This window comes from Macrobrachium rosenbergii, chromosome 21, assembly GCF_040412425.1.
Source record: "Macrobrachium rosenbergii isolate ZJJX-2024 chromosome 21, ASM4041242v1, whole genome shotgun sequence".
Classification (NCBI taxonomy): Eukaryota; Metazoa; Arthropoda; class Malacostraca; order Decapoda; family Palaemonidae; genus Macrobrachium; species Macrobrachium rosenbergii.
Window position 1 is genome coordinate 14,610,773 of NC_089761.1, and position 9,867 is coordinate 14,620,639.

The window sequence follows — 9,867 nt, forward strand, 5'->3', positions numbered from 1 at the left end:
TTCCTTACTCGCATTAATAACTATTATTGCCTCTTTGCATATATTTGTACGATTATGAGGGGGACATACGTCGTTTACGAGATGATGTATATATATATATATATATATATATATATATATATATATATATATATACATAACTGAATCACAAAAATGTGGAACGTGATAATTATATAAATAAAGGTAATGCCACGAAGGGAAGAGAAACGACGGAGTGGTGCCAGAGGCCTTTCGACTTATTGTCCTTTACTTAGCAGTCTGCTATAAAGGACAATAGGTCGAAAGGCCTAGCACCACTCCGTCGTTTCTCCTTCCTTCTTGGCATTGCCCCTTTATATATATATATATATATATATATATATATATATATATATATATATATATATATATATATATATATATATAACTCCAAAATATTTATATAACTCAAAATATTTACCTTCTGGTCCCCAGTAGGTCTTTCCGGATAAACAGTTAGTCCATAGCCATTCTATATATATATATATATATATATATATATATATATATATATATATATATATATATATATATACATACAAGTAACTATAAGCCGTTTCCCTAACAAGGATGATGCCAAAGAACAGAAGAAATCCGAGCAGTCACTGGCACTTTCTTAACTAAACTGCAAAATCATGGGTGAACTCCCGAGCAGAGAAATGTCACAGCGTTACTTGTTTTATATTCTCACACACAAGGCTCATCCGCAGCGTGTCAAACACCCCTATGCACACTGTGCCATTTACCTCAATCTTGGATGCATTCTTATGCTTCCTTCATATCAAGGCCATTCATCTGCCGGACCTCTTTCAAGCAATCTTAACAGCTCTCTGTGGGTCTTCTTTCGCTGACACTTCCGAAATATACAGTCTTTTCATCAATCTATCGCTCTCCATTCTTTCTACATTGCCAAACCATCCCAAAACACTCTGACCTATATGAATTACCACCTGTACAATACCATACAAAATCCTGCGTAGTTGTGTTCAGTTCCATTATTTTGTCCATTTCATTACATTATTTGACACTGTAAATCTCCATCTCAAAGTCAGTCACATTCGTGGCGTCACAGCTCGCTGATACTGTTGGTAGTTTTCAGCTTTTCCTTATATACCGGGAATTTTGTTTGTACTCGCATTTTTCTTCCTGCTTTTCTCTATATCAGGATTTTACTGATAGCATTATTACTTGATTACCGAATAGATACTATTTTCATATCTAGACTGTATCTGCGGATCAGCAAATTGCAAATTACATATTATGCAGTTCTAAAGTACAGAAATCATACGCATTATCAACAATAACGAAGATTTTGCAGTTAAATGTACAACATTCTTAAATAGCGGTGATACAGAAGAAATATGAGAAAATGAAGGTGTAAAATTTTATATTTCATCAAGAAGTTCTTTTTTTTTAAGTAAGACTTAAGTTTTCATCGAATACAGGGTCTCAAGTTGTAATTCAGTTAATTTTTTTATATGAATGAAGCGTTATGTGAAGATTTGCGCTTCTAAATTTAGTCTATCGGGAACTGTTACAAAAATCCTGTATCATGCTCTTACTCGAAAGATAAATAGAAAGTAAATGAAAGAATGGTAAATCATGTGTGAGAAGATGCAGATTGCTGGGTGCTACCAGATCACCCAAGAAAAACGAAGATGGAACCTTTTGTTCAAATAATGGCTTCCTCAAATATCTGAACGTTATCCATTTTATTTTGTTTATATTTTACATGTATTTTTAGTAAGTATGGTTTATTCACCTTTTATCAAAACTGATTTGAACATTATATTGTTCAGATAGCAACTATTACAAGAAAAACTCAAAAGTAGGTGGTTAGGTCATGATAGATTTATTATCTTTAATATAAAAGCTCAAAAGATAATATTATCACTCGTCGTTTGGTGGTATTTTGAAAATTGAGCTAAAAAACTATATTTTCAAATGATTAATTTATATACAGCATAGGTTTAAAAACATGAGCTGAGGATGGCGGTGACTTTACACACAAATTCGTTTAAATTTCATAATAAAGATGAAACTTTAGTGTTTTCTTAACCCTTACTAAAACAAATGCAAGAAGCACTGAAAAAACTAATGTCTTCATATAGATTACCAAATAATTAATAGTGTCGGTTCTTAGCAGGTTTATCTGCGCGGGCATATAGTCATTGCCACAAGTTAACATTGAGATATCTCCAGTTCTCAAAGAATGTGAAGTTTTGGACAAACATTCAAAAATGTTTACCACCTTCAAAGTGTTCGTATGTATGAGTGTATGTGTATATATAATAAAGGCTGTGTATCCTACGAGGCTCTCACTCTGGTAGGTAGGCCTGGTCCAATGGCCAGACCGTGACCTAGTTAAAAAAATTCGTCCATTTTCAGCAAGACTGTAAAACAACTGTCTGAGTGACTTGCCACTTCTTCTTTTGAAAACCACGCTAATCGTATAACTAGAGCCTTATTTTAATAAAGCTTAATTGCTCCTTTAATGTGGTTCATGGAACAGTTGTTCCGCCCCCAAGAGCATCCTCCGCTCTCTCCACCTTTCTCGATAAGCCTCCTTTCCTGTGTGCGCATGCGCTCCACGTTCGATTTCTGTGGTGGCTTCTTGCAGTGCCTTTGGTTTGGCGCGAAATATTTAAACTGACGCGTGGAAGTCACCGTTTTCATTACCTTCCTTTTTATAAGTAGAAGAATGGGAAGATAAGACTTATGTTGTTTCTAAGTACACGTGTGTTTGGAGATTAACATCTTACTTTAAGAAAAAACAAAAGCTGTATTATTGCGTAAAACTTCCTAGGCATGCAACCATAATTCTACTTCTAGCATATGTGGAAGCATCTTCGGAAATAAATAGAACCATTTTCATTTCACTTCATTCTGTAAGACACAAAAGAATGATTTCGTTCTGACGGACATCTGTGAAAACTAAGTTAGGCGGAGAGCAGTGAGACTAAGAGTGTTTTGTTATTTGTGAACTGTGGCAGTACCATGTCTGTCCAAGAATTCTTGTTGGGATTTAAAGTAGTGCACTGATATAAGTGTGTATGAGAAAATACATAAAGAATTCCATTTGCACACTTGTATTACTTTTGTAAGAAACAAAATGCATAGATGGAGAGCGATTATTTTTATATGAAATTCAAATAAAAAAATTCCACAAAATGGAACTGGATTTTTTACCTCTCCGGTGGTAAAAGAAGCATAAGAGTATTATTGAGAAAGCTTTTATTCTTTATGAAAGAAACTTCAAAAATTGTACGTTTAATCCTTACTTCTTGTGTTACAATTTAAGCTGCAGAATTCATGTGGAGGCAATTTAATTCTTGATATATCAGGAGAAGCACTGGAATGTAAGTATGTCGAATTATAAAAATCAGAAATGTGCATGAGATGAACGTTAACACGGACAATTGCAAGAAAGTACCTGCATTAGGTTAATAAGACAGTCGTCATATCACAAAGATTATGGGAAGAATCCATAATTTAAAGGAACGCTGATTCTGTCAAGGAAGCACAAAGAATTAAGTATGACCTTTCACACTCTGTGGGATTCACAACACTGCCCAAATGTAAAAAAAAAAAAAATTAATAATGAATACGAAGTATGGTTGCTAAGTAAAACCATTATTGCATAAGATATTTTGCACCTGGGTTTGCAATTGAGGTGCTATAGTGTACACAAATCCACTAACCGACGTTACGTAGAAAATTTAATGTCTTAAGAAAAAATTAAGTATACATTAGTTTAACCAGACCATTGAGCTGATTAACAGCTCAGGCTGGCCCGAAGGATTAGACTTATTTTACCTGGCTAAGAACCTATTGGTTACGTAGCAACGGGACCTACAGTTTATTGTGGAATCCGAACCGCATTATACCGAGAAATGAATGTCTTGATACCGGCATATCGAATATAAATAATTGTTCGACGCATCACAATAATCTGATGATAATGATTGAATTCATGATCGTTTTCAAGTCAGTCTTCGTCGCAAATGACAAGGGAAAATGGAGAGGGAACTGCATTCATTATTAATTTTAGGCTGTAGTGAAAAATTGTTTGCCTGATGTCCCCTTATAAGGGGTAACTCAACAGTTTGGAGAACGGAGGGTGGATACCGTCACCCACACCAGTCAGTAACAGGCATTTTGATACTGGCTTCTCGTTTAATCAGAATTTTATCTTTGTAGAAAATAAAATATGAGATTAAATATGCCAGGATGATGCTTCACTTCAGTAAAGAAAAAATAGAGACGCTCGGACAGTAGCATACGTCACGGCTGAAGGTGCAGCGCAGGCGCAGTCGAAACGCTCCATGCGTTAACGCAAGAAATTATGTTTTACCTAAATTTATCCCGAAATTTTTTTAAGTATGTTTTGTGAAATAAGTAACACATATCTAAAGAGATTACTGTCTAAGTTTTTTATTTTTTATTGCTGTTTTTTTCTTGAAGCTCAGTTATTAGATTATTTTGCAGATTACGTTTCTAAAATGATGCATTCTATATTTAGTATGTTTTGTCTTAAAGATTACTTGTAGTTAATTTGTTGGGATAAAATCAATGCTTCTTTCTTTAGGTAGGCTACACGCGCCTCCGGACTGTCAAGTGGTCTCTGGCTTCGACGTAGCCACACTTATTGGAGATATATTCCGTTTTAAACCTGTCTTGAAGCAGTTAGCTGATATTTGACTTAATGACTAATATGACAATGGTATTAATTTAACCTTCGTTCCAGAAGGCTTTGTGAGGTATGAAGAAAATTAAAAATGATAAGCTAATAAAAATTACAATATTGTTACCTCCAAACGCTTCGTAAATCTATTGGTACTCCTGCTTACGTAAAGATAAATTATTATTAATAACCGCAAATCTTGTAAACATCGTCAAAACTGGGGAGACGAATTTTGGTTAGGGATCTATGGAGTTGCCAGCGCGTCATTTTATCATAGGAACGCCGGTTGATGCCGTTGGTGGGCCGGGAAGCTGGTTAGCGGGATTGGAAGACAGAACTGTGCCGATTAACGAATTCTTTTGATTCTCTTATCTAGATCTTGTTACTTTTTATTTCCTTTCAGCTACGTGATCCGAACTAAGATACTATGTGCAAACTAATACTTTGTTGGTAATATTTCCCGAAGGCCAGTGTGAGGTGTAGGCTACATGTCGCTTAGATCTGACCATACCGCCCTTCGTCTAGTTTTATGTAGGCAAAGTACAGTATATTATTATACCACGTGATTATAACTAAATCATGTGCAGCTAAATCTGGTTCGTCAGTGGTAAAATATCACTGAATGTGTATTCTTCTTTACTAAAAAATCCAAGATGCTGCTGCCAGAGTCTCTCTCTCTCTCTCTCTCTCTCTCTCTCTCTCTCTCTCTCTCTCTCTCTCTCTCTCTCTCTCTCTATGTATGTATGTATGTGTGTGTGTCTGTAAAAAATCATCTGTTTTACGAGATGGCTTATTTTCCTCAACAAAAATGTATAACTTACCTTTATACTGTGAAGCGTAAGGATATTCGGCGATAACAAAAGTAACTTTCGGTAATGACGGTTATGGGCTCGAGTTTAGGAGATTTTAGGATGTGAGCTTAAAAGGCTTGTTGGCTGATGCAGAGGCCACGACAGAAAACGTTGTTTGGCTGCACAGACTCCTATCTCGAACGTAACAAGGGGCTTTATCATTTATACTGAATCATTTTTCAGACAGTTTATTATTGTGATGATTATCAGTGGTCTGAAAGGACGTAAAGACGTACTGAATATGCAGAAGAAAACTTTTTTTTTTTTCTTATCTGTTGGAGAAGTTCGTTTTAACCTGATCACGCCGATTCATAAAACCGCTTTCCATTGTGAAATCATACCAATATTTTTTATACAATGCTTCCATGAATGAATTAAGCCAAAACTTAATTTGAGACTACGGAACAACGGAAATTTGTTTAATATTTTCTTTCCTGCACCAAAATTAAGTATCATTGTAAGTGGTACTGATGGTCGTTCATGAATAAACACTGGAAAGAAACTAAATACTAGAGATAGCTCAAAACTACAGGCTTGAGCCCGCAAGGTGAAAATGATTTCACAAAATTCAGTCCATTCCTTTACGATTGTAAATGAATACACGCCTCTTAGACAGGTCATGAAACCTCAGGAAGCAAAGCTTAAAAATTACAAAGCCTTAAAACAGAGGGATGGACCAAAATGGCCAATGCCTAAACGGAGCGGTGCATATATTTCGTTCGTATCAATAAAATGGGCATTATGAAAGGGCTGTTCTCCCGATTTTCTGGTAGAGATCATAGTTACTTCACGAGATTGCATTTTAGGAGGAAGTTCGTCTGTCATATCCGCAGTATGGGTAGTTGACCACTAGTTTTAATGGTCTTCAAGGCACTTAAGTAAGCTCAGCAGACCCGTTGAATTTATTTGCAAAACCATTTCCGTGAAAATCAAAGTAGACACAAACGTAATGTCCATGTTCAAATAATCAGCATGAACAAAATAGTTCATGCTTTGCTGAGCACCCAGAAAAAAACAAGAAAACGTTACTACGATACTTGAAGTCAACAGTTGCGCTCATTTTTGCAATGTCAGTATTTATTATTTACATTCTTTTGAAACCTCACTTGCGCCAGAAATTCTGTATAGTCATAGCTGGAAACTGCTACAAGCTTTTCGATTGTACTTTCCGAATAGCATCTGAGAATTTCCAGCCATATTGCAGCCAAAAAAATGGACATCCTCCTCATATATTCAACTATATTAAATATAATAATCGTTTCGTAAATTTTTTCCCATGTTCGTGCTACTTTTCCTCATGAAAACTTTTGATATTAGTATTTTAGTGAGATAATAATGTTGTAACTTTTGCACTAACTCTAAATTCTTTCAAGACTTAATATTATTTACACTTATTTGCCTTTTAGCGTAGAGCTCCTTACAACTCACTCGTTCAGCTTTGCAAAACTGTTATTAGGACGATACACTTAGGAAAATATAGGTACTCAAGTAGAAGGGAATTCAGTTTAAAATTAGATTCACTCTGTACTTTTTCTAGATTAAGAGATTGCTCAATCATTCAATTCAGTAGTTAGGAATGGTATAGCGAAAATAAAATTTCTTGTACGTCAGGTTTAGGTCATGCTGTTACCATGTTTTTTTTTATTGTTACTGATACTCTTAATCCTCCTAAACACTTTTTATTTATATTGGCTAAGAGCCTGTTCCCCTCTATTCACTTAATCTAATGGGGCACAGAAATGTTTCTGTACTCACTACTTTGAACCATTTCTAAATATATCATGAATTATTCATTTCCAAATGTAAATTATTCAAATGCATGGAAAGCTCTAAAGTTGTCCATGATCACGTTACTTTGATTAGGTCTCGAGCTCTAAATCGCAAAGCTTCAGCTCTAGATCGTAAAGCTTTATTTGTTCAAGTCTATTAACTAACCACTGAGGTAGAAACGCCTTTACCTGATTGCATAGCAATGGCATTTTCTCCTGTTCAGAGATAAATCGCTTTGAGAAGAGCCGTGAAGACCGGAAGGTAAGTTTTCTTATCCTAAGGTGAAGCGACTTAATTGAGAAGTCCTTCACAGCGACTGAAAGCAAATCCTCTTGTCTTTGCAGGCGTTGGAGACCGCTTTGCGGGAGGCCAAGGAGGGCGCCATGAGGGACCGCAAGAGATACCAGTATGAGGTGGATCGAATCAAGGAAGCAGTTAGACAGAAGAACTTGGCCAGACGAGGTCAAGGGGCTCACATTGGTAAGTACAGAACTTTCAGTTGCTGCGCAGTTATTGCCTATCTTGTCATTTGTTTATAGTTGTGGCGCAAAATGTTCTATATAAAGTAGAAAAATACCTGAGGTGCAACAACCGAAGATGAAATTAGTGAGGCATTGAATATTGTCACCTGCTGTCTTCCTAATGTGTATCTCTCTTTTAGAATATTACTAAGACTAATCTGTGATCACTGACTCTGAAACTCTTTTGCAGCTAAACCAATTCGTACTGGGCCTCAGAGCCTTCTTTCCCGACCGGGCGCTCTTGGTATGATGGCTAGACCAGCTCCTAATCCCGCACAATTGCACTCATTTGTAGGTTAGTTGGAGAGAGTTTTTTAATATAATTTTTGAAATATTTGACATAATTGTTAGTAAAAATCAGGTTCATTATTTTAGGCAAGTTGAACATGCAAATTATAATATACATGAATTGTTGTCGGATACTGTAAGGTGGCTTAAGATATTAAAGTCAGTGCACCTAGCCTCACATTCCTTTTTCCCCTTTTTTTGCTTTTCAGCAACTAGCAGCTAAATAACCAGCTATATACCTATCCCGTAGAAGATATAGCAAAGAAATATTAACCAAGAAAAGACTCTCCGAAACAGATGACTTCATTGTGGTATATACTACTGCTTGGCTCCATTCTGATGACCCTTAGCTTTTGGTTCAGGCAGGGTCCAGAGTGGTGACATTATACTTCCTGTGGGGAAAAGGGGTCTCTAAGTTTGATGCCTTCGACCAGAAGCATAAACATCGAGAAATATCGCCCCCTGGCTATCTTGGCCAAAGGCTCGGCGACTTAAGAAGAGAAGCATAGCAGACGTGACGGTTAATTTTTTCATATAATTGCGCTCGATTTCATTATGTGTCATATGCTTAATGTGACCATATGTACCTCTGTGTCATTTTTTTAGACCTACGATATTGAATATTAATACACCACATATATTCACATCAGTATCTTAAGTGTTATCACCTGTGGGTTATGTCCAAAATATTGCATGTCCATGCTGTGTTCTTCAGTCTCATATATCATCCAGATTCTGAATCTTTGTGAATATGCTTCAAAGGAGATAGGTAAAGTAGTAATTCAAGCTTTTAGTCATAACATCATTTCTACTTAAGCATTCTGATCTGTAAATTGCATAACTTCATGTCTAACTACGATAAATTGTAAGCCTGATGCAGGATAGATAAACTAGGCTTATGGCAAGCAGATCACGTGTCAACAACCTACTACTCCTTATGTAGCTTTTGAAAAAACGCTGAGTTGAGGTTAGTGACCTCAGTTGTAACGGCTTGAATTAAGTCTAACCATCAAGTATAAAAGGATAAGATTTGCTACATTTATCTGTGCCTCTTTTGTTTGGGCAATCAAGAAGTTCACACCAAGCCTCCTGATCTTTTCACACCTTAGTATATGTACTGTATATGGCTCCTTAAGGAATGGGCCTGTGTTGGCATGAGCCAGCTTAATCTACAGTAAGTCAACTAACTATCCAACCTACCGCTATCAGTTCATCAGATGCCTTCAGAAGCTGGAGTCCCACAAAGGTTCTAGGTGAAAATGCAAGTTCTATACATGCAAATCGTTTTGGACACAACCTTCCTCTCCTCCCCAAAGTCACAAGTTGTGCTTGCAACTGAATGGGTGTAACTTAAGCGTAAAGAAACGAAGTGTCTACCCTTCCAGAACCCCTTCCTGTCCTCGACACCCATGCTAGTTAATGATGATAATAACCATGTAGTTAAGACGCATCCCCTAATCCACAAAGAAAGAGAGAAATGGAAAGAAAGAGAGCGAATGGCCTAAAGAGTAAGTCGTTTTGAAAATTTATTTTTTTAGTTATTTATTAATGAAGGAAACTCGTTTAAATACATTTGTACTGCAGTACTGGAAACTGGCAGTCATGTTTGGGATGGCACCGAAAGGTTTCTACGCCATGATACTGTTGGTTTAACAAAGAGCAATTCAAACTGGCTTTCAAGGCCAAACGAGGCACAAAACTTGAGGAAAGGGGAAACTGGATGAATAGCCTGCAT

The 9,867-nt window shown here is 36.4% G+C and overlaps 1 protein-coding gene across 4 annotated transcripts in view; it reads left to right on the forward strand.

The window, feature by feature from the left end:
• LOC136849695 (kinesin heavy chain-like) overlaps window positions 1-9,602 on the forward strand; it is a 446,857-nt gene extending 437,255 nt beyond the window's left edge. For all 4 annotated transcript variants that reach the window (XM_067123042.1, XM_067123039.1, XM_067123041.1 and 1 more), the window contains 3 exons: window positions 7,668-7,803; window positions 8,035-8,139; window positions 8,342-9,602. In XM_067123042.1, the coding sequence (XP_066979143.1) occupies window positions 7,668-7,803; window positions 8,035-8,139; window positions 8,342-8,355 (255 nt within the window). In that variant the 3' untranslated portion in view covers window positions 8,356-9,602. The remainder of the gene's footprint in view (window positions 1-7,667; window positions 7,804-8,034; window positions 8,140-8,341) is intronic.
• Window positions 9,603-9,867: the final 265 nt, after the last annotated feature.